This window comes from Balaenoptera borealis (assembly GCF_965194805.1).
Source record: "Balaenoptera borealis genome assembly, chromosome: 21".
NCBI lineage: Eukaryota > Metazoa > Chordata > Mammalia > Artiodactyla > Balaenopteridae > Balaenoptera > Balaenoptera borealis.
Genome location: NC_138880.1, coordinates 23,717,681 through 23,741,934, shown reverse-complemented (window position 1 = coordinate 23,741,934; position 24,254 = coordinate 23,717,681). Strand labels below are relative to the sequence as shown.

General features: G+C 43.7%; 1 protein-coding gene across 6 annotated transcripts in view; it reads left to right on the top strand.

Moving 5' to 3' along the window:
- Positions 1-24,254, top strand: part of SNX25 (sorting nexin 25) — a 117,169-nt gene that overhangs the window by 54,476 nt on the left and 38,439 nt on the right. For all 6 annotated transcript variants that reach the window (XM_082375195.1, XM_082375192.1, XM_082375191.1 and 3 more), the window contains one exon: positions 10,289-10,359. In XM_082375195.1, the coding sequence (XP_082231321.1) occupies positions 10,289-10,359 (71 nt within the window). The remainder of the gene's footprint in view (positions 1-10,288; positions 10,360-24,254) is intronic.

Sequence of the window (24,254 nt, the reverse complement as noted above, 5' to 3'; positions counted from 1 at the left end):
TAAGGATCCAAATAGATTTAATTTCTTTGTGAAGACTGGGCGGTTCCTAGTGGCCCACTGGGATGCAGTGTTTCATCTTGGGGTTTGAGGAGGCCTAATGAATAGCAGTGGTCCTCTCTCCATCCTGAAGTCTGACCCACCTTAGGGCCAAGAAATAAGGCAAATGAAGACCACAGTGTCACTCTTATTACTGGAGATCCTGGACAATGTAGTTTATATATGCAGGCAGTGCGCTTTCTGAAACTGAGTTTCACAATTAGACATTCTTTCCCACCTGTTACTGCTGGGTCGGAATCCCTCTCCTTGTCCCCGCTGCTCCCTCCTTCCGTCTCCCTGGTAGGTGCAGTCTACTTGCTGGCTGCCCTTTGGAGGCAGAGAACACATGCCCTTAAGAGGAAGGGGAACAGAAGGGCTGTGCTTCACAGGCCCAGTTCCTCCTCCTCTGTGATCAGATTAAAAGCTTATTCCTCTCTGGAGAGGAGAGGAGAGGAGAGGAATGAGTGAGAGGTGGAGGGAGGCCAGAGATGGTGCTTCTTGGACTTAAAACATGAAGAGTTGAGGGAGGGGTGAGGTCAATAGGTACTGCTTGTTTCTTTAAAAGACAAAGACAAAAATTGTGGTGCTGAGTACCTCCTCAACAGAAAAGAACTTTATGGTTCACAAGTAGAGAAGGCTGGAGACTTCCCTGGCGGTCCGGTGGGTAAGATTCCATGCTCCCAATGCAGGGGGCCTGGGTTAGATCCCTGGTCGGGGAACTAGATCCCACATGCATGCCGCGACTAAGAGTTCGCATGCTGCAACTAAGGGTTTGCATGCCTCAACTAAGAAGCCCGCATGCCTCAACTGTGAGCCCACATGCCGCAACTGTGAGCCCACATGCCACAACTGTGAGCCTGCATGCCTCAACAGAGATCCCGTGTGCTGCAACTAAGACCTGGTGCAGCCAAAAAAAAAAAAAAAGGTAGTGAAGGCTGGTGGAAGGGTGGTAGTGAAGGGTGGTGGAACGGATGTAAATAACCTCGAACATAGGTAATAGTAAAATGAATGAAATTATTAGGAAACGATGAGTTTTGAGTACTTTTACTTTTAAAAAACGGTAGGTTTGTGTAATTTAATTTTAATAATGATGGGCTTAATTGCTGAAATGCAACAGCCAGCTCTCCTGAGCTGGCATAGGCCTCGCAAGCTGACTTCAGCCCAGCACTGAGTAGCGGCAGCGCGCGCTCTGTCGATTCCCCTGCGCTTGACAGAAATGCAGTTCTTCTAGAGGCCGAGGAGCGTTAGCAGCACAAGAAGTCAACCTGTAGTGACCGGTCAAGCACCACGGCAGACCCTGGCCACGAACACAGGCTCAAGGGTCCGGCAGGCCTGGGTTTCACAGACCCGGTTTGCACTGCGGCTTCACTGCTTGCAAAGTGCATGGTCTCAGGCAAGTCATTTACACTCTGAGCCTCAGTTTTCACTGTGAAACGGAGAAAATAGCTCCTACTGCACAGGGTTGTTGTGATAATTAAATGAGATGATATGTGTAATGCAGGACATCTAGGCTCCCAGTAAGACCTGAAAAAATTACAGTTGTCAGGAGCAGGCTAGAACACCCTCAGGTCCTGACTTGAGTAGGATTAATGGATGAGCTGAGGCGACAATATCTTCCTTCAGAAAAACTTTGTTCAAAATGTATAAGAAGTCATTAGTGGGGAGGGTGGGAGGGAGGGAGATGCAAGAGGGAAGAGAAATGGGAACATATTGTATATGTATAACTGATTCACTTTGTTATAAAGCAGAAGCTAACACACTATTGTAAGGCAATTATACTTCAATAAAGATGTTTAAAAAAAAAAAAAAAAGAAGTCATTAGGACACTTTAGATATGGAACATAAAACTAGGCAACTGAAGATGATATTCAGGAACCATTCTAAATGAAAATGCTTTAGGTAAGGACTGGGAATGGAACATACTGCAGTGGTGCTAAACATAAATCTATAAATTCTTTATAACTATATTAATAGATGATGTAAAAATATGAGGAACACAAGTAGAAACTAGGTACAGGCAACAGAGAGAAAACTTTGGCTTTCTTGAGGTTAACTAAAGGGCACCAGCTGGCCTGTGGTGACAAAGCTTTGGCCGCTTCTGTAACATGTAATTTCTGTAGGCTCTGGGAACTAGAAAATGAATATATGGTAGTTATTTTAGGAAGATTAAAAGATATAAACAAGATTAAGAAAATGGAAATCACTTATTGCAGACAGATAAAAACTGTGAATACTTGGTGTATATATATTACCAGATTATTTTCTGTATATATAACATGAATCGTGTATATGTGTGTGTGTGTGTGTGTGTGTGTATGTGTTTGCTTACACTCGGGATTCCTCAGGCTGCTCTGGTGCAGAACTTTCTAGCTGGTGTAACTCAAGTACAGTGCGTGGGTGTTCAGAGATGACCGGTCTCTTCAGCCCACGAGCTGGCTGGGTAGGGCCTGGGATGGCTGATCACCCCAGTGTCCTGATCAGATGTTGTCACTTGCTGTGTGTGCCACGAATGGAAAAAGGCTGGGAAACGTGCCTTAGACTCTCTGTGAAATCGGTTGCCTTCTGCGCGCTAGAAAAGTGGAAAACAGGTTTAAAAGCCCCTTTAGTGGAAAGAGCCTCTTACTCCTCCAAGCCCTAACTGAAAATGTTTCCCCTGCTTGTGTCACAGCTCCGGCCACTTCCTGAATACCATTAAATATGCCTCCTGACAAGATAGCTCAGGCCCTTGTTATCCTCAGTAGTACTCAGACATAAAAGCTAAAATGATATACTTTTCATTGTTCATAATATTGGTGAAGATTAAAAATTTGACACCTAATGTTATCAAGCGTGTAGGAAGATAGACAACTTCATGTCCTGCTGGTAGGAGTAGAAATTATGGCCTTTCTGTTACAGTTTTTATAATCTGAACAAAGATCACAAAGTGTGTATTTTGTGATACACTTTTGTGATACAAAGTGTGCACTTTTTGATACATTCATTATTCATAAGAATTTATCTTAAGAAAATGACCATGATTACATGGAAAGATTTTTCCAAGAATGTTTCTTGTAATTTTATTTAAAATAGAGAAAAGCTCTAAATAATTTAAATGTCTAACAATAACGGTTTGGTTTAAAAGGTTTTGGCTCATCTATACAATGGATTGCCGTGTAACAATGATGTTGCATCAGAATATTTAATAATATTGGAAGATAGTAACTCTACATTTATAAATTAAAAAGGCTCTAAGCCAGTATTTATTAACATAAATCCCATCTTATAAAACAAAAAAAATTGTGTTCGCATAGAAAAAAGGTTATAAAGGTATACCAAATGTTAATAGTAGTTAACTTTGAATGTTGTGCTTTGTGTATTTTCCCATTTTCTTGGAAGAGCATATGTTGCTTTAGAGAAAGTAAAAATTGGCTCGGACTGAGAAAGTAAAATCTGCCTGTCTGTTTATCAGGCTGGGATAACAGACACTAAAACCAGCTACCAAGTTAACAGGAAACAATATTTCTTCCAAATATATTCAGTGGCTGTAAAATGTCATAATGATTCTCCTCGCTTAGTGACTACTGCTTTCTTATTCACTGAGAAACATGCTCTCTAAATTCTATCAGAAACTTTGCTATGTGAAATTATATCAGAAGGAATGACACATCCTCTTCTTGCCTGGAGGATTTCAGTCACTTTGACACAGAGAAGCAGTCTCATTTTAATCCAGATGCAGAGCTGCAGATAAGGGGTTTCTGGACTCAGCATCCCATATTTATCTTAACTTTGTAGTTTCCAAGGCAGTGGGACCCTATATCCATCTGAAATTGACCACTTTACAAGCCCCGCTTTGAGCCTGTCACAGTGCTGCTTCATTTAAATTTCATCCACACCCCACCCTTCCCCAGAATCCAGTAGTAACTTTATCTTTTTCTTTGTTTGGGGAGATGTCCCCTGGGTCCTCTTGCTCATGGCAGTGGGTCAGTAAACCTGAGGCTGTTGGACTACAGTGACCCTGGTGGTCTTCGATTGATCAGGCCTGAGACACTATTATAGTCCGGAAAAAAAGTAAGGTTACTTAAAATGGCTTTTATATATATTTTACAAACACACACATACCATCTCCCTAAATAGCACATATCTGAGGAGTCAGCAGCAGTGTTAAGGAACAATAATTGTTAACGGTCATTAAATTCTCACTGAGGGCAGGTGCTGTTCCAGATATTTTAAAGGTGTTCTCTCATGTAATCTTCATAGCAACCCTATGAGGAAAAATGCTGTTATTCCACTTTTTGCAGATGAGGACTCTTCAGTTTTAAAAAGCTTGAATAATTTTCCCAGGGTGACACAGTAAGTGTCGAAAGCAGCATTTGAACACAGGCCATCTGGTTCCAGAGCTCACATTCTGAGCTGCTCTGATCCACTCCCTGAATAACCCAGCAGACCTTGTCAGTAGTGCTGTGGATGTGGGAAGCAGCTCCAGCTTAGCTAGCAGAAGTCACCATGGCTTCGTTTCTTAAACATTTTAATTGAAGTCTCTTTAATGAAAACATTATCCCTAGCCTAGTACAAAGTAGCCTGTGGCAACTCTGAAACTTTATTTTTAAATTTCTGATTTTTTCTTGAACATTTGTGTGTATATGGTATTCTATTCCATAATAGATCCTTCCTAATTTTGATATAAAACGGTATTTTAAACCATTTACCATATGGTACACTTAGACTAGGGTTTGTCCAGCCTTTGACTCCCCTAAGACATTCCAGCACGTGCACACCCAAGACAGCTCTAAAGTAACACTTAAAAGGTGTGCCTGATGAGATGACGAGACTAATTTTTTTGGTTTGGCTTCTAAATAACTTTGAAATCAGTTCTAATAGCATCCCAAAGCTGTTCTGAACATTTGACAGTAGAAGGTGTTGATTTCTAAGGTGATTACTTTGAAGGACTGTGTAGCATTCAGGCGCGATTAACATTGGTGAGAAGAGTTCATAAAAACAGTCTTGTTCCAAGTCTGTTAATTTAGCGAAGTATATAAAACTAAAGAGAGGTGAGGTGGCAACTCAGAGGGACATTTGGCAGCTAGCTTTGTGTGACGTTTTCGTTATCCAGACACAAGGGGTGCTCTGGGTAGGATCTTGCCAGAATTGGAAAAGAGCTGAATTCTTGGTTCGCTGCTTCCTCCTAAAACTTGAGTTTACAACGTCATTTTGGAAAAACGTACGAACAGTCTCTGCTTTTCTGATCAAGAGCATGTTGACAAATATTAGTCTTCCTGATGGTTGAACCGCACTTGGCACCAGCTAGGCCACGTCCGCCTCTGGAGGAGGAAGGCCAGGTGAGTGCCGGGTGCCGCCAAATACGCCCCAGATGACTAAGAAGCCTGTGCCGTCAAGGATGGCCAGCATTTGGATGTATGTGTCGCACGGTTTTGTTGAGAATGAGAAAGTCTCTCATTTCCTACTTTGCCTTTTGGTATCAAGTGAAAGTGAATTCTACAGATTCAGTAATCATCTTCAGACGCCTCCTGTGCGCAAAGCACTGTGTGAGGAGGGCCTGGTATTTGTAAAGATGAATTACTTGTGGATCTTTGGATTCTTTCCCCGCCATCAAGGTGTTCCTTGTTCAGTGTAGGAGACCCCTGTGGGTGTAAATAGCTAAATATGAAGCAAGGTAGGCCAGAGGTAGAGTGTGAACAGCTAAAGAAGTGGGTAGGAGCAAATCTTTCATCCTGTAGCCGAGAGGAATCTGCGAGGCCTGAGTGTTTGGGAGTGAACAGGATTTCAGCAGGTGAGCGGGGAGGCTGTGTGTGAGAGGGAGAAGAAGGGGAGCAAAGGCTGGGAGGCAGGAAGGAGCTGCGTTGTGTTTGGGGTGTTGCACATGGTCTGGTTTGGCCGGAAAATGGGATGTATCCCAGAGGGATATGGAAGGCAGTACGGCTGGAAAGATGGTCTGGCCTTGGCCATGCTGATGTGCTTTGAAGGGCCTTAGACAAGATAAACACTAACCTATATTGAATTTTAGGGCAGCCAGAAAATGGTTAAGAACGTGAGCTTCAGAATCAAGCCCTAGGTTGTAATTTTGGCTCTCATACTTAAAAGCGGTGAGACCTTGTATAGATTTCTTCATACACCTGAACTCTAATCTTTTCCTCTGTAATGTGGGGTTAATTACAGCACCTTGTGAGGATTAAATGAGATACTATAAATTAATCTAATCAGGTACCTGGTACCTGATGAAAGGACTCTGTTAGGTGGTATTACTTTATAATTTTATAGATTTGTTTGAACATTTTACCTCTTACTCAGATGGCGTGTATTTTCTTCAGTACCATTGATGACTTGTTTGTCCCAGAGTGTAAATCACTAAGAATATCGAAAGAACAAATTGTTCAGAATGTTACGTGTGCCTGTTAAGTGTTACAGATGTTAACATTTATTAATGTAGCTCATTAATAAGTCAGTTTGGACTGCTATCACAAATATACCATAGAATGGGAGGCTCAAACAACAAACAGTTATTTCTCCTAGTTCTGGAGGCTGGGGAGTCCAAGATCAAGGTGCTGGTAGGCAAATTGGGTTTCTGGTGAGGGCCCGCTTCCTGGTTTATAGACAGCAGTCTTCTTGCTCTGGCCTCACGCAGTGGAGAGAGCTCTCTGGCGGGGGGTCTCTTTTGTAAGGGCACGTACCACCCTCGAGACCTAATGACCTTTCAAAGGTCCCACCTCCAAATACCATCACACTGGGCATTAGGCTTCACATATGAATTTTTCGGGGGACACAAACATTCTGTCCCTAGCACTCATTAATATTTACTGCCAAGCTAGGTTCGGTTGGAGAATCCAAGACTCAATCCCTATCTTCAAGAGGCTTATGATCTAGTTGGAGAGAAAAAAAAGGTAGCATATCTTTTTTTATAGACAAAGCCACAATTTTGTCTTAGGCTCAGATGTGTGACCATTTTAAAAAGAAGGGTGAGGCCCTGAACACACTGGACACACCGTTTTCTTCGTTCACAGCATTCTTTGTGGAAATGTGACTCTTTAAGATAACAGTATAAAATAGTAGATAAATGGGTACTATTATAGAGCAGAAGTAATTTAGGGTTTCAGCGAGGAGAAATATTAATGTGAATTAGAGGGATTGGGAATGACTTGAGGGAAGAAAAGCATATGTAAGATCTAATTAGGTGGACAAGAAGGGAGATTGTTTTCAGAAGGAAACAGCATGAGCGAAAGCCTGGAAAGTGACTGCAGTCTGGGGAGAGCAGTGTGGAAACGGTCGTGGCTTCAGTCCAGGCTTATATGGGGGTTGGGTGAGGGGGCCAGGGCCAAGGTGCAGGGGAGGCTGGAGTGGAGGCTTCCTCCTCTGGGGAGGTCCCTGGAGGGGTTGAGCGGGGGACGAGGAGCTGAGAGTGGTCTTTGAGGAAGGTGTTTTGACAGGGGCGCTCGAAGTGGGTTGGGTGGGAGATAGAAAGCTTGGCATCAAGGAGACAGACCGTTTAGCTAATGCAGCTGACCCACGGGTGAGAAGGCCTGAAATAGGGTGGTGACAAGAGGAAGAGGAGGAGAGGAACTTATTGAAAGGACTTTGAGATTCATATTTATGGGAGGGCAGATATCTAAGATGATGAGATTGCAAGCCTAAAGGATAGAAGGATGGTGAGGCTGGTGCAGAAATGCAGAGGTAAGGAAAGCTTCCCGTGCAGGAAAGAAGGTAAGTCTGTCTGAACTGGCTAAGATAGATAAGCAGTTTGGGAACAGTTTTAAGATGACTTATAATTCTACCATTTTAATACGGATGCCCTTCATTTTTATTCTCTGTTTTGCGTTGTAGCCCTGGTTCATATACCCACATATTTACGTATCTGCAATCTTAAGTGTACATGCCATTTTGCATTTTAAAATCAGTGTGTCATTAAAAATCTATTTTTATGTAGTCTTTCAAATATTATAGGCTGAGCGTTTTCCCCTTAGTCTGATATATCCCCAGAGCTTTCTGAAAGCAGATACCGTGTTGCTGTTGTTCATTTCAGTGTGTCTAGAAACTAGGAACTGATTTAAAAAGTGTTTGTTTAATGAAAGCGTATTGACCACATAGATTATTCTCATGCTTTTCTTCGTAGAAGTTTCTGCAACAAGCATATGTTTGGAGTTGGGTGACATGTGTTGGAGTTGAGTGAAAAGTCAGTGCTTTCTGCTTATAGAACCTAAGTCCAAGGTTAAATTAAAGACTTGGTTAAGGAGTGTTTGACTTTGATGATTCCAGGTTTGTGTATGCTTCTTATAAGCTGTTTCCTCATCTGTTCATAACTGGCAGGAAAAATCACGTGAAAAGCTACTTTTGTGTTTTACCATTAATGGAGGAATGAAGGCAGTTCCATCAGACAACTTTATTGATCATTAATGTCCTAGCAAGGCCTCCTTTTGGAGAACATCGCCTGAGTGTGTATTCAGCCTGGAGATAACTTCTCTATGGATGGAGACTTCAGAGAGCTGTCTCTCAGTCAGACGGCATTTGGCCATGAGACGTGTCGACGCACAGTTACTTAAACAAGTTAGGGGTTTATTCTCCTCAATAACAAGATGTCCTGAGTTGGACAGGCTGGGGCTGTTGTCACGGCTCAGTGATGTCACTGGACACCTGAACTCCTCCTGTCTTCTCCCGCCGCCACGTGGCTTTCATCCTCAAGGCTGCTGTGCCTTCATCCAGCTGCATCCTTGCTCCATGGAGGAAAATTGAGGAAGGACAAGGACAGAAGACTGAAAGGGCTTTTCCATGGGGTCTGCCCCTTTAAAAACCCTTCCTGGAATCCCCTCCCGGCAAGTTCTGCTCATATCTCACAGGCTAGAACCGTATCAGATGGCTGTCCCTAACTGCTAGGGAGAAGGTTAGCGCTTTGAGCTGGGTGCATTGCTTTCCCCAATAAATGTGTTCCAGTTAGTGGGGAAAAAAGAGAGGAAGGGTGCTGGCAAGCAGCAGTCTGCCACAGTCTCCAGGTGACTGCCGGCAGCGCTCCTGACAGCCTGTTCTCTGAGGTGGTGAGAGCGGGCATCGATATTCTTACTACGCAAGTGCAGAAATAAAAAGATGTGAATTTGTGAGGCGGCCGTGAATAGCTGTGACAGATGAATTCACGTCTGTCCTCTGGGTTTTAGTTGAAAAGCAAAAGAACATATCTTGTGTTCTAAAAGCCAACCAAATGTAGCATTAAATCTTAGAATGCTGCAAAGTTTGTGTTCAGATAAAGAGTTAATGTTAAATAGCTTTATGATAGGCAGATTCTTAATCAGTCAACATAATTAAGGGCTAAGAAACACTCAGGATAGATAAGTTTGGTTAGGGCAATACTTAATAATAATTAAATAGCACTTAAGAGCTTGGGTTCATAACTCACCTGACTTGAATATGCTTAAAATAGCCACAATTCTAGGGTTGTACTTGGCACTAAAAATATAAGCTTTTCTTTTTCCTCACACAGAGGTGACCTCAGTCACACGTACATCTACCTGGTGTTCTGCTCCAGTGGCTGTCAGCTCTCTCTGTGCATTAGAATGACCTGGGGAGCTTAGACAGTGTTGACACCAGAGTCCCACTGCAGATGCTTTGAATCTGTTGGTCTGGAATGCTCTTCTAAGTGAGGAGTAATGCAGGAAATCACGAAGATGGTGACAGTGGGACTGGAGGGGAGAGGACAGCTTTGAGAAGTGTGTAGGACAGCCCAATCCAGTGGAACTTTCTGCAGTGATGGAAATGTTCTATTTGCACTGTCCACTGTGGTCCATGAGGTCCATGAGGTGGTTGAGCACTTGCAGTGTGGCTGGTGCAACTGAGGAACTAAAATTGTGATTCAATTTAAGTAGCCCACGTGGCTCGTGGCCACTTTATTGGACAGTGCAGGTCTAGGAGGTAGAACCAATAGGCTCTGGTTACTGGTAGCGCGGAGGAGAGCAGAGGTGGGGGGTGCGGGAGAGGGAGGAGCTGATCATAACCTCAAGGTTTCCCTCTTCAGTGGGGGGCCAGGTGGGAATGCGTCTGTACAGGGAATGGAGTTGGAGAAGTACGTTCACAACTCTTACGTTCCGGTCTCAGAATTGAGTAGCGCATGGCCCAGCACCCGGACCAACGACGTCATCCCTGTTGGATGGTTTTAATGATACTTGGGCAGGATTCACAGTATTATAGTTGATTAGTACAAATACACTCTAAACGTATCTCTGAAAATAGTACTTTTTTCCTATTCAATCTTTTCTTGTTTTCCCTTTTTAAAACTCAGGTATCAAATTGTAGTGGAAATAATCCAAGCAACTACAATTAGCAGCTTCCCCCAGCTGAAGAGGCACAAAGGTAAGAACCAGTTTGTTTTCTTCACGTATGCATCCTAAAGGTCCTAGGTCTGTCTCCAGCCTTCTCTCTCCTGTCAGAGCTTTGACAAGTATGAGCATACTTTTAAATATTTCAGATTTGTTTAAATAATGGTGTAACAACATAAGAGAAATTAAGTGTAATTTCATCCTAATAAAAATCTTTGTTTGTAGTTCTGTGTTCCCTTATAAACTTTATTCATCTGTAGTCATAATTTTTAGAATATTAAAGTCAGTGGGTACATATTGCTTCTGTTCTGTTTTTAAACTAATCATGGTTTTATAATTTTTTCTCATATTAAAATTTAATCTTAGTATTCATTGATATTTCTATGTTGGAACATAATCTTGATAGCGATTTGAATGACTTTCGTGAGTTGATGTTTCATAATTTTCTTAACCTTTTCCTTTATATTTTTATTTATTATTTTTTTAAAAAAATATTTATTTATTTATTTGGCTGCGTTGGGTCTTAGTTGCGGCATGCGGGGTCTTTCGTTGCGGCACGCGGGCTTCTCTCTACTTGTGGTGCATGGGCTCCAGAGCACGTGGGCTTAGCTGCCCCGCAGCACGTGGGATCTTAGTTCCCCGACCAGGGATTGAACCCTCATCCCCTGCATTGGAAGGCAGATTCTTAACCACTGGACCACCAGTAAAGTCCCTCTTTTAGTTAAACGTTTGTATTGTGAACATCTTTCCTCCTCTACTCTTGTAGATTTAAAAATATACATATACATGTTCTATAATTTTTTCCTGTTTATTTCTCTTCAAATAAAGAGATGGTTATCCAGGCTCTGATGCTGAGGAATAATCAAGGTCTGAAGTTGGCTCCCACCTCCCTACAGTTTGCCCGGTGCTTCATTTATGAAGTTGCAGGACGTGTTAGTCTGTGGAGGGCAGAGAAGGTCAGGATTCCCAGCTGACAGGCACCAACACTTCTACCTTGTAGGCTGGACTTCCCATGGAAATCTCCAGGCCCCCTCAAGTTCCTGTCTAGGAGTGGAGGGTCCCGAAAGGACAAGAAGACTTGGGCCAGAGACTCTAACCTGTGCCCAGGTTTCTAATCAGCACACAGAGGCAAAGGGGTGCTTGGGGACTTTTACTTGTCTTTCTGAGTCTCTGACAGAAGGTAGGAGCCAAGTTTTTAAAAAAAAAAAAAAAAAAAAAAAAGAGGGTATAGACTCTGAAGAGGCACTTATTCTTAATCTCAGCCCAGTGAGGAAGATTGCGCAAATGCATTCATTTAAAAATGTTTATTGAACGCTGAGTAGGTGATTATGATTCAGCAGTGGACATGGCGAAATCTCTGCATTCACTGAGTCCCTGAACTAGGCTGGGAGGCAGTCGGACAATCAACAAATAAAATGCACAGCATTTCAGACAGCGAGAAGTGCCTTGGGGAAAAACAGGTTCTCCCTTCTTGTTGAACTGTGGCGAGGTGGGGGTGATAAGGAAGGCTGGCTCAGCCGGAAGGGGAGGATTTTGCACTTGGATAGGGTGACCTGGGGAGACCTCGCCCAGGTGGGACCTGTGAGCAAAGCCCTAGGGGCCCGAGGGGGTCTGGGGAAGGACAGGTGCAAAAGTCTGAGGCAGAAGCATGCAGACTTGCTTGAGGGGTGGGTGGGGGGAGAGAAAGCCAGAGATCAGAGGTGGCAGGAGACCCTGTCCTGAAGGGCTATAGGGGCTTCAGCTTTTACTCTGAATGAGGAAGTCTTTGGAGGCTTTTGAGCAGAGGAGATGTGATCTGATTAATTCCTCCAAGAGTACAGGCTGTGCTCCTCTCCTATTCCTCATTGTTCCTGCAGAGAAGATAGCTTATTTTCAGACAGTTTGACCGACATTTTAAGGAGAATACTAGAGAGGGATTTCTTGTTGCCACCATTGTCTGGCTTTTCTCAGTGCTCCTCCCTGTTGTGTGAGTTTAGTCAGAGACACCTTTCTTATCTTGCGTTATTGTGTTAGTTTACTAAGGCTGTGTAACAGAGTGCCACAGAGTGAGTGGTTTAAATAACAGAAACATTTTCTCATAGTTCTGGAGTCTCCAAATCTGAGATCCAGGTGTTGGCAGGGTTGGTTTCTTTTGAGGGCAGTGATGGAAGAATGTTTCAGGTCTCGCTTCTTGGCTCTTAGATGAGAGTCAAGCAGTACATCTTTGGCAGGACATCTGCAAAGACCTGTTTCCAGGTAAGGTCACATTCACAGGTACCAGGGTTTAGGACTTACACATATCTTTTGGGGGGACACAATTCAACCCGAAACGTTATAACTGGTAAGTTCAAGGTAGCATTGTAGGGACTTCCCTTGTGGGGCAGTCGTTAAGAATCCGCCTGCCAATGCAGGGGACATGGGTTCGAGCCCTGGTCCGGGAAGATCCCACATGCCGCGGAACAACTAAGCCCATGCGCCACAACTACTGAGCCCGTGTGCCACAACCACTGAAGCCCATGCACCTGGAGCCCGTGCTCTGCAACAAGAGAAGCCACTGCAATGAGAAGCCTGTGCACAGCAACGAAGAGTAGTCCCTGCTCGCCGCAACTAGAGAAAGTCCGTGTGCAGCAATGAAGACCCAACGCAGCCAAAAATAAATAAATAAATAAATAAATTTATTTAAAAAAAAAGATAGCATTGTAGTTCCTCTTCGTGAAAATGCTAGAAGCATTTATTTTCAGTAAGCTCTATAACCACATTAAGATTTGCTATATTACTCTTCTTTTGGGTTAATTCTGTTACCAGTAGTTAGCTTTTCCTAAATTAGTCTTTTTTAAGTCTATGATAGGGTTTAGATTAAGAAGTAAAATCTCAGAAAAAAGTTGGGCAGCTAAAACCATATAAGCGATTTCAGCTACCGTGTGTCTTCATGTCCAGAACAAAGACAGGTTCCATGGAATCAGTATTCTAGCAAACTGTGTGGGTCTGTATAAGAATGAGGGGGAAGTATAAGTGACCAAAAAAAGGTAAATTGGATTTCATCTAAAGTTAAAAACTTGTGTCTTCCGCAGGAAAGTAAAAAGACAACCCTCAGAATAGGAGAAGGTATTTGCAAATCATGTATATGATATAGCGCTTGTATCCAGAATATATAAAGAACTCATATAACTCAGTAATCAAAAGACAGTCCAACTGGATAATGGGCAAAGGATTTGCATAGGCAGTTCTCCAGAGAAGATATACAAATGGCTAATGAGCACATGAAAACATGCCCTACGTCATTAGACATTAGGAAAATGCAAATCAAACCTAATAGGAGATACCACTTCACACCCACTAGAGTGGCTAAAATAAAAGACAGAGGGTGACACAGTGTCCAGGAATGAAGTATAGCAATCTAGGGTGTAGATAACGGTGGTGAAAAGGAAGGGATTGATAAGGAAGGTTATAAAGGAAAGACAGCCCAGTTGGTAACTAATTGGATGTGGGGAGGGATCAGATGGTGGGACATTATGGCGCTGGTCCCGCCTGCTGCCTTTACAGATGGGGACATGGCTGTCCAGAGCTTACGTCTGAGGTCCCAACTCCTAGTCTGCTGCTGTTCCTGTGAGGTCCCACTGCTTCAGGTGGGTGAGATGAGGTTTGGGGGCAGAAGAAAAAGTGCGGGAGCTGCAACTTAGGAGGCCTTGGTTCTCTTGCCAGCTTCCCAGTGAAACCTGGGCACGTCCTTCACTTCCCTAGGCCTCAGTTTCCTCAGTCTTTAGGTTGCCTGCTCTTGGTGATCATAAAGGGTTTCTCAGTGAAGACACTCAAAGAGTCAGGGGCTGTGTAGGGGTCTGGGTCAGGGGTGAGAGAGCTCACCGGTCCTGGCGTTGTGGACCTGGGATGACAGGAGGGTGGAAAAGTGCCCATCCGGCGTTTCTAAGCTGGGATTCACGCTGTGGGGAGAGAGCAACCCTGGGGAGAAGTGCTTGGAAGTGACAACATAGAGGTAATAGTTAATCGTCTCCTATTTCTGTGTATCTTTGCGCAGCCCATTGTTAGGGGAGAATAATGTGTTAAGAGTCTGAAGTGACTTCCCTCATAAATAATACCATCTGCTGTCTCACTCTTGAAGTTCATGTGTAGGTGGTTTCAATTTTAAAGAATTAGGTTGTTATAATTTAAGTGCAGGTATTTTTTTTTTAATAAAAAGGAAGGTCAAATTGAACATTCCCCATTGTCCTTTTTCTTTTAATAAAATGTCCAGTAACATATTATTATTGGAAACAGTTCTTATTTCTCTGTGACCTTTGAGTTTTGACTTACAGCTGTCACATAAAAAGTTAATCTCATTCTTCCTCAAAATAATCTGTAATTTATTTCCAGACAAATGTTTTTGTGTGTGTGTGTTTTTTCCTCCCTGTAAAAGGCACTACCGAAACTTTGATTTTTTACCATTAAAAGGCTCCCCTCAAATAGAATCGTTTTGTTGTTTTTTGAGGATAGTGCGATCTAGTGAAAATATCATCGGGCGGAGAATCCGGGAAAAGCCTCAGTCTGTGTGTTAACCTCTCGTCACCAGCTGCACCTGTCTGCACTGTTTCCTTAAACCTGGAAAATCGGGCTGTGCTCAGAGTGACCGTGTAATGATGCTGCCAGGTTGTGTGTGAGGTTGTAAGCAATTTCATTTCCAATGTTGTTTCTCCTTATTTCCATGTGCTCTTGGTGAGTGGGAAACTGAAGGAGTTTAAAAGAAAGAATGACCAGATGGAAGATACTAAGAATACTTAGGATTCAAACTACAGATGGGAAATTTATTTATGAAAATAGTGTGTATATGCTAAAGTATAATTTTGTTGCTACATATAAATATGTTTCAGGCAGGTCTTTTTCAACTGTAATTGTTGATGATTAAGAAATGGTATGCAATTGTGAAATAGTTTGAGGATTCAGAGGAAAAAATGCCATATAACAAGTGGGGAGAAATTACCTGATTGTGTTTCCTCTGAAACCTTAAGGAATTAACCAGCTGACTCTGCATTGACTTTTCTCAGGATGATAGAGTAGGGTCGGGGGGACCACTTTACTTTGTATTCAGAGGAAGGTTCAAATAAGGCTTCTGAGCGCCAGCAGACTCCAGCAAATTCACACAAAACTCTGTACATGTTTCAGGTTCATAGTAGATTAGTTTATCTTAAATGAAGACCAAGTTCCTCTCTTTAACAATGTAGAAATTTCAGTTTGATTCTTTTCTTGATGGCTTTTTTCTTACGGTATTTTGATCTTTTAAAGAAATAAGGTATCGAATGATTTTAAAAGTCTTTACAATGCCTCAGCTAGTTTAACTGCTGATACAATTCTAGGGAAAGTAAATAATCATAAAACTAAAAAAGTTTTGAGACCATCTAACTCAGATCCTTGTCCTATGGGCAAGAAAATTAGGCATGATGAGAGAAGGAGGTTCTTAGAGCAAATTCATAGATATTAAACAATTTGAAGCACTTGGTCTCAGAAGTTTTAAGTCTGCTCACAAAATTTTCTTGCCTCTGACCTTATTTTATCATTCATTCTGGCCAAACATATTGACTGAGGCCTGAATTTTACCCGCTAATCACAACAACTTCTTGTTGGTGATGGAATTTGGGAAGTTTAGTAAGTCCAACTAGCTAGTTTCAGTGAACATTTTTCCATCTTCATCTTTGACTGTTCGGCACGTGTGACATTGGTGACTACTGTCTTCCGGAGCTTTCACCTGCCCTGGCTGACACTCTGTCATTCTAGTGGTTTGTTTGTTTTTCTGCTTGCTTATTCGTCTCTATTCAGCTTTTAGATGTTGGAGTTCCTCAAGATTTGTTTCTAACTCTCATTATTTTATACCTGTGCTGTCCAATATAGTAACCATTAGCATATGTGGCTATTTAAATTAACTGAAAATAAATAAAAATGTAGAATTTTGTTTCTCAGTCACACCAGTTATGTTTCAAGCGTTCAGTAACCACGTGTGGCTACCGTATTGGATAGCGTGGAACATTTCCTTCATCACCAGAGTTTCCTTGGATAGCACTGCTCTGTGTTCTTTGTCTGGTTAGTCTTTCCTTTATCTATATGCTGATGACTTTCCAAATTTCTATCTACAGAACCTCTATTCTCTGCTTTTCTACTTACCTACTGTTCACTGAACATTTTTATTTGGATATCAAAAGACACCTCCAAATGAAAATGTCCAAATCAGGTCCCACATAACTGGTCATCTTCTGTAGTTTCTTGTCTCTGTGAATGGCATCGCCATCCATCCGAGTAAGTCAGGAACCTAGGAGTCCTCCTCGTTCATTCCTTCTCCATCATGCACTATATCTAGTCCATTGTCGTCCCACAGACTGACCTCCTAAATATATCTCAACTCGGCTCTTTCTCTGCACCACCATTTTCCACCACGCGTCTCTCTCGGACTAAGGCAGTAGCTTCCTAATTGGTTTCCTTGTATCCACTCCTGCCCCTATTCAATTTATTCTTCATACTGAAGCCAGAGTGATTTTTTTAAAATACAGATCTTAATCATGCCACCCCCATGCTTACCTTTCATTGTCTTCGCATTGTTCTTAGAATAACAACCCTTCGATGTGAAACCTGCAAGGTCCTGCTTGCTCTGGGCCCGTCTCTATCTTCAGCCTCATCTCCTTCGAGTCCGCCCCCTCCCTCTGAACTCCAGCCACACTCACTTTTCTATTTCCTCAGCTCACCCCAATTCCTCCTGCCTCATATTCTTTGCACATTCTGTTTCTTCTTCTTGGAATGCTGCCCTACACTCAGTATCGCTCTGCCTAGATAACTCCTACTTATCCTTTATATTTTATCTCGAGTTTCTCTGCTTTGTTCACAACACCTCCCCCCCGCCCCCCGCTGATCCTGGGTAGATGAGAGACCACCTGAGTTCACAGGACCCTTCACGTCAGTAGAGAAAGGACTCTGAAGGATATCTTAACCACCAGAAGTAGGTCTTCAGTCACTCAGCAAACGTCTTTCGAGTGCCGTTGTGTATGAGGCACGGCTGTGCGGTGCATGGACCTGTCCCCGACCTTCGGGAGGTCATAGCCCAGTGAGGAGACAGGCGGATACACAAACAAAATCACAGTACAATTTGATGAATTCAGTGAGTGTTGCAGGTTCAGGATTGAGTAGTGGCACAGATGTGTGGAGTGTCAGCTCTACCTGGGCCAGAGCTCAAGAAAGGCGCTCTCTTAAGGGTAGCAGCATTGAATCAGAAAGATTGAGTGGCTCTCATCCCCTCTGGGCTTGTCGGTGGCTGCGGCTGGATGCTGCCACGTGTGCGTTTGTATGTGGGTTATGTCAGCTGAGACACTGCGCAGGTGCTTGGGATGTAATGGAGAGATGAGCCTTGATGGGAAGACAGGGGCTGATCCTAAAGGGACTTGTGAGCTGTCCTGAGAAGTTTGGGCTTAATCCTGGAGACCAGTTGTTCTCAAACTACAGTGTGTGTCAGAGTCACTTGGAGGGCTTGTTAAGATGCAGGTTTCTGGGCCCCAAAGTCTGTGATTCTGTGGCTCTGAGTGGGCCCTGAAAGTCTGCATTCCTCACAGGTTCCCCAGAGATGCTGGTGTTGTTTTTCCAGTAACCACAGCGTGAGAACCACTACTGTAGAGCCAGTGATCTGTTCGCATTTGCATTTTAGTGCCCGACTCTAGCTTTTTATTTACAATTAGAACAGCCCAGGTAGTTGAGAAGTGGTCTAGTAAAATTAGCTGGCTGCTAGGGTCTCAGTAATCGTGTTCCCCCAGAATCCTTTCGTTGAAATCCTAACATCCGAACTTGGTGGTATTAGGAGGTGAGGCCTTTGGGAGGTGCTTAAGTCGTGACAGTGGAGCCCTCATGAATGGACTTGGTGACTTATAAAAGAGGCTGCAGAGAGATCCCCAGCCTCTCCCATCGTGTGAGGACGCAGCAAGAAGGTGGCAGTGTGCCACCGACAGGAGGGCCTTCACCAGACCTCAGCTGTGGTGGCACCCTGATCCTGGATTCCCAGTCTCCAGACTGTGAGAAGTACACTTCTGTTGCTCATAGCCAGCCGGTCTGTGGTATTTGGTCATAGTCGCCCGAACTAAGATACTGGCCAAGTGTAGGAATTCTAGTAGTGATGGAACATATGCTCCATTTTCCCTGCAGTTGGATGTGAATGAGCCCAGTATTTCAGCTCCCTTTAAAGCTTTCCCCCACCCCACTGCTGTTCTGGATCCTGAAATGTTATCAAGAATAGTTAAAATGATAACTAATTAAGAACCTGCTGTAGAGCACAGGGAACTCTACTCAATACTCTGTAATGGCCTATATGGGAAAAGAACCAAAAAAATAAATAAAGGGTGGATATATGTATACGTATGACTGATTCACTTTGCTGTATACCTGAAACTAACACACAATGTTGTACATCAACTATACTCCAATAAAAATTAAAAAACAAAACAAAACACACAAGCTGTTTCCCCGGTAGGAAATAAAGGATCCTCTGTGGACAAACAGACCCTGCAAATTAACATGACTTCTGACTAATGATACAGAAACATTAAATGAATTGTTAAAGAAAAAAAAAGAACAAAGTGATTTAAGAGTAGTATTTATTCAGCTGACTGCAGAGGGGGACATAATGTTGATTTGACTCTGATAGAAACTGCTGTATATAAATACTGCACTCTTGGGGGTGACGTGCTCATAGTATAGATTGGGAGGTGTTGGCAACATTGTGTATCTTGTTTAGAGTGTAAGTAAAGAGTTTTGGAACTGAATGTGTCAAGCAGAAGTGTAGAAGAACTTCAGACTATATTGAGTATGTACATACACACAGTCACTTGTTGATAAGAACCATAATGATTTCCATTAGGAATTTTTTTTTTTTAACTTTGTTCTCATAGAATTTTTTTTTAAATTAATTAATTAATTTATTTTTAGCTGTGTTGGGTCTTCGTTTCTGTGCGAGGGCTTTCTCTAGTTGCGGCAAGTGGAGGCCACTCTTCATCGCGGTGCGCGGGCCTCTCACTGTCGCGGCCTCTCTTGTTGCGGAGCACAGGCTCCAGACGCGCAGGCTCAGTAATTGTGGCTCACGGGCCTAGTCGCTCCGCGGCATGTGGGATCTTCCCAGACCAGGGCTCGAACCCGTGTCCCCTGCATTGGCAGGCAGGTTCTCAACCACTGCGCCACCAGGGCAGCCCCAGGAATTATTTTTTTAAATAATATTTCTCATCTGATTTGGGATGTAAAGGTGTCCCTGCCTGAAAGAAGGAGCTACTCTGTAGACTCTAGCAGACTTCTCAGAGTCCTTTCTAACGCTCTGTGATCTAACTTCCTAGCATTGCAGTAATTTGACACAGTTTCTAATTTATGAATGACCTAAACTTACAAAACACCCCAGGCCATTGCTGCAGGGCGCTTGCCAGGGTTTCCGTCTGCCCAGCCCTGATGCTCTGAGTGCGGCAGCTTCCAGAGCCTGCGGTTCCTTCCCCAACATCCAACACAGCCCCATCCCTTACCTGCCTTGAGGGACCGAGGGCTCAGGGCACTTCCATTACACTCTCTACGGAGAGTGTAATTTTATATAGTTACATATAAAATTGCATATATATAATTTTATATCCAACTCTGCTCCCACCTCTCTTCCCCCAGAAAACTTTAGTCACCTTCCATTCTAAGACCTGCATTTATATGAATAAAGTTCAGGTCCAGAGATGTTACACAGGTACCTGGTTAGTCACACGCTGATCTGGAACTTGAACCCACGTCTCCTGGACTTTAGTCCTGGACTCTTCCCACCGCACTGCTCACTCACACAGGCAGGTGCTATGCGAGTCATGCTCAAAACTTAGAAATCGTGTGCGTCAGAACTGCGTTCTAAGTGTCTACTATCTGTTCAAGTCACAGTTCTAATGTGGGAGAAGGGTTCTCCCGGCAATTTGATGTGTGGATTTAACTGAAAGGACACTATTATTTAAAAAATCTATTGAAAGCATGCTGGAGGGCCTTAAACCAAAGGAAGTACTGGAAGTTTCAGCCCTTGAGATGTTGAAAGGAAGGAGATAAAAGGTGCGCTGTAGGCACCCTGCCTCGCCCTTGCCTGGCCCGTGAGGCCGCTGTATTCTCCTCCACTATAACGTGAGAGGCTCCACCATCAGCTCCTGCTGTAAGATCTTTGCTTATTCCTCAAATATACTTTCTACTAAAGTGGAGTGACACACTCCAGACTTTGAAATTTCAGGTGTTTGGTGTGATAAGAGAATCCCACTTGTAAAAAAGAGAACATTCCGGCCTCAAGTTGAAAAGTAAGGTAAATATTGTTTTAGTTCCTGGGCCGCTTTTGAGGTGATTTTCAGATAACTTTGAAGAAGTCTGTGACGATCACTAACTACTGAGAATTGCCATCAGCTTCGCATTAAGAAGGAAGCACCGGGCTTCCCTGGTGGCGCAGTGGTTGAGAATCTGCCTGCTAATGCAGGGGACACGGGTTCGAGCCCTGGTCTGGGAAGATCCCACATGCCACGGAGCAGCTGGGCCCGTGAGCCACAACTACTGAGCCTGCGCGTCTGGAGCCTGTGCCCCGCGACGGGAGGGGCCGTGATAGTGAAAGGCCCGCGCACCGCGATGAAGAGCGGTCCCCGCACCGCGGTGAAGAGTGGCCCCCACTTGCCTCAACTAGAGAAAGCCCTCGCATGAACCGAAGACCCAACACATCCAAAAATAAAATAAATAAATAAATAAATAAAGTAGCTATAAAAAAGAAAAGTGCTTTAAAAAAAAAAAAAAAAAAGAAGGAAGCACCATTTCTCCTTTGGAAACTGGACTAGTCCCTGAGTAAATCCATACCTGTTTCTTTAACCCTCTTCTCAGGGGGTGTTTATTGAAACTTGTATTTCAACGTACAAGAAAGATTCAAAGACCTGTTAGCCTGTCGGTGATGCTTTCTAGCGAGGAACCCCCTAATCCCTTCCCTTGATTGCGTGGGGCGTGTGAGGAGACCTGCGCATCGTGGGGAACAGAACCCAGTGCTGGAGAGTCGGGGGGTAGTGTAGCCTTGCCTTCTGCGCTCTCACAGGAGCTGTGCCTCTGTATTAACACTTCTCAGTGGGATGGGAGGACAGGGGCACTTGACAAGGTCTGGAGACATTTTTGGCTGTCACACGGGGGAAAGGGATGCCACTGGCATCTAGTGGCAGAGGCCAGAGGTGCTGCTAAACCTCCCACGATACTCAGGACAGCCCCACAGCAAAGCTTCATCCGCCCAGAACGTCACTGGTGCCCAGGCTGAGAGGTCCTGCTGTGTGTCGTCCGTGGAATTCCTCAGTCAGCCTGCCGAGGCTGTTGCGGTTAGGCTATGCCTTGGAATTTGGTAGTGCACTGTGAGAAAAGAAATACTCTATTGTTGATACTTTTGAGTACTTGAAAAATACAGCAGTGCCATTTGAATCCAGTTCTACTTGTGCTACTTCTGGGGCCCTTGGTTTGCACTGTAAGTTACTTTACCCTCCTTTGCCACATTGGAAATAGTATCTAACAGTTGTCCCCTGGTGTTTTTATTTTACTGCAAGTCGCTTTACTCACTTAAGGAAGAACTATATCATGGGCAGAAGGCTTACAGCAAAAAAGCAGTTCTGTGATGTTGTTCACAGGTCCACTGACATAGCCTTATAGGGTTCGCCTAAGGTCTAATCCAAATGTCTTTTTCCGCAAATGACCCCGTTTCCTTTTGCTCTGACCTCAGTAGAATCTAGACTCTCTAGGAAGGAAAACAGTAGACATTTATAATTAATTGTTTTAGAAGATTATATCACTCGTGTGTTCTTCTCGGCACCCATGTAAAGAGCCACTGCCACCCAGTGTGTCACCTGCCACTGTTTGTGGTCTCGGCCTTCTTTTTTAATCTGGATTAAACATTGTGTGGTTAACCGGTTTTTAACAGTGTGCAGCATTACCTAGGTCTCTGCAGAGAGACAGCTGCAGGAGTCTCGCTTGAGCTGGGCGGTGCATCTTCCACCCTCTTGCCTGCGCTTCTCTTGGCGTGAGGATTTCTTGCATGGACGGCTTCTCAGGTCACAGAGAAGCATATTCGTCTGCATCGCTGGATTTACTGGGATTTTTGCACGGCAGTCGCGTGCGCTGCAGGACTGCCCTGTTAGTCATTTAGCCCTGAACATGGCATTCGTTTTCTGAGGCAAAAATAAACAGAATTGTCTAAGCAACAAGTTGCTGTAGCGTTTGTTAGCAACAAGCTTTGTCATCAGACAATGGCTTTGTCTTGCCCTTAACAAGCAGAATGCATCCACGTGAGCAGGGGACATTCAGGCAGGACTCCAGAATGTTTTCTCAGCTCTGCAGCTGGGTTTTAGGGGAAGGTTTATTCTCTTTCTTCCTTCCCTTTGGAATTTGCCTCAGTTTTTATCCTTTTAGAAAGACTTTTAAGCCTTCTCAGGAGAAGAATTTAACACACATTGTTAAATGTGTGTCAGTTTCTTTCTCTATATCTTTCTTTTTATTAGTCTGTTTTAACCCAAAATTAAAATTGCAGTCTAGGTTTATTCTATAAAAGGCAACTTTTTGTCCCCCAATTTTAAAGTAGCTTAAATGTTATGTACAAAATTTAGAGTTTAAGGATACATGTTTAGAATGTTTAAATGTAACCAATGCAAAATAGTTTAAGGATGTATGCTTTAAATCTATTTAAAATAACTGTAATCAATGCAGAATAGCGGAATATAACTGTAGGAGTTTAAGCTCCTTAGAATCTAAGTATAATGGAAATAACATGAGCTTTGGAGGTAGAAAAATAAATGAAAACTTTTCTGAAAAATTCACTATTCCCAGCATGTATTTCTTTAGGTACACACACCAATAGTTTTAGTTTGCAATAGGCTAATTTGGGGACAGACTACGTTTACTTTTGTCTTCCCACCAAGGGGGCTCTGAAATATGCTTTTTTCCTCTCGAGATGAGTGCTGAGTTAAGTTCTTTGGTCAGGGCCTCTCTGTCAGCCAAGAATAGGATATGCTGAGAAACCATCATTGAAGTCAAATGAAAATGTCTCCTCAGCACATGTATGAAAAACATCCTGTAATACCTGACAGACCCTCTTGAGCGAGGCTGACTGTTGACTTGAAGTCTGCCTGTGACGGTTGGTGATAAATATCAGAAGAAGCTGCTCTGAAAGACACAGTGTTTTGTGGTCCTTGCCTGAGCTTTTGCAGTTGATTGTTCAGCCTGCCCAGGCGCTATCATAAGCATCTGCACGATTGACTCTGTGACACGAGGGCGGTGACGACCACCCTAGGGAATTGGAGGTCTCCCTAGGTGTGTAAAACCTCACTTAGACTCCGTGTCCAGGGGCACCGAGAAACACAACACCAACCCTCTTTTATCGTCGCCACTTCCAGTCTAAGTCAGGTGTGTTCTGACTCACCTCCAGAGCTGTGCTCTGACCTGCCCAGGAAGGTTTATACCCATCCAGAGGTCGCCTCGGCCCTGGACACCACCTGAAACAATCCCGCCATGTTTCTGAAGTGAGCTTGCTCTTCCACTTTCCACAGTGGCTTTCACACTTTGCCCACTTTCCTCAGGCCTCTGTCCCCTCCCCCTTTTTACGCACCTCCCTCTGAGCAGATAACCTCCCTCCCCACTTCCAGAAAACAGAAACCCTAGGAAGGGAACTGCTCCAGCTCCCGGCCACCAGCTCCCAATTTGCTAGTGTCTGCTTCCATCGCTGTGCCTTCCGTGTTACCACAGGGGAGGAGGTGGCCTTTCCCAAAGCCAGTGGTACTGGGTACCACTCCGCATCTGTCACCTTTTTCTCTTTTAACTGGTTCCTGCTCGTCAGCATTAAAACCAGCTCATTTCTTGCCCATTTAAAAAAAAAAAAAAAGAAAAGAAAACTGCCTTCCCTCAACCCAGCCCTTCCCTGCCTTCAGGTGTGTATGC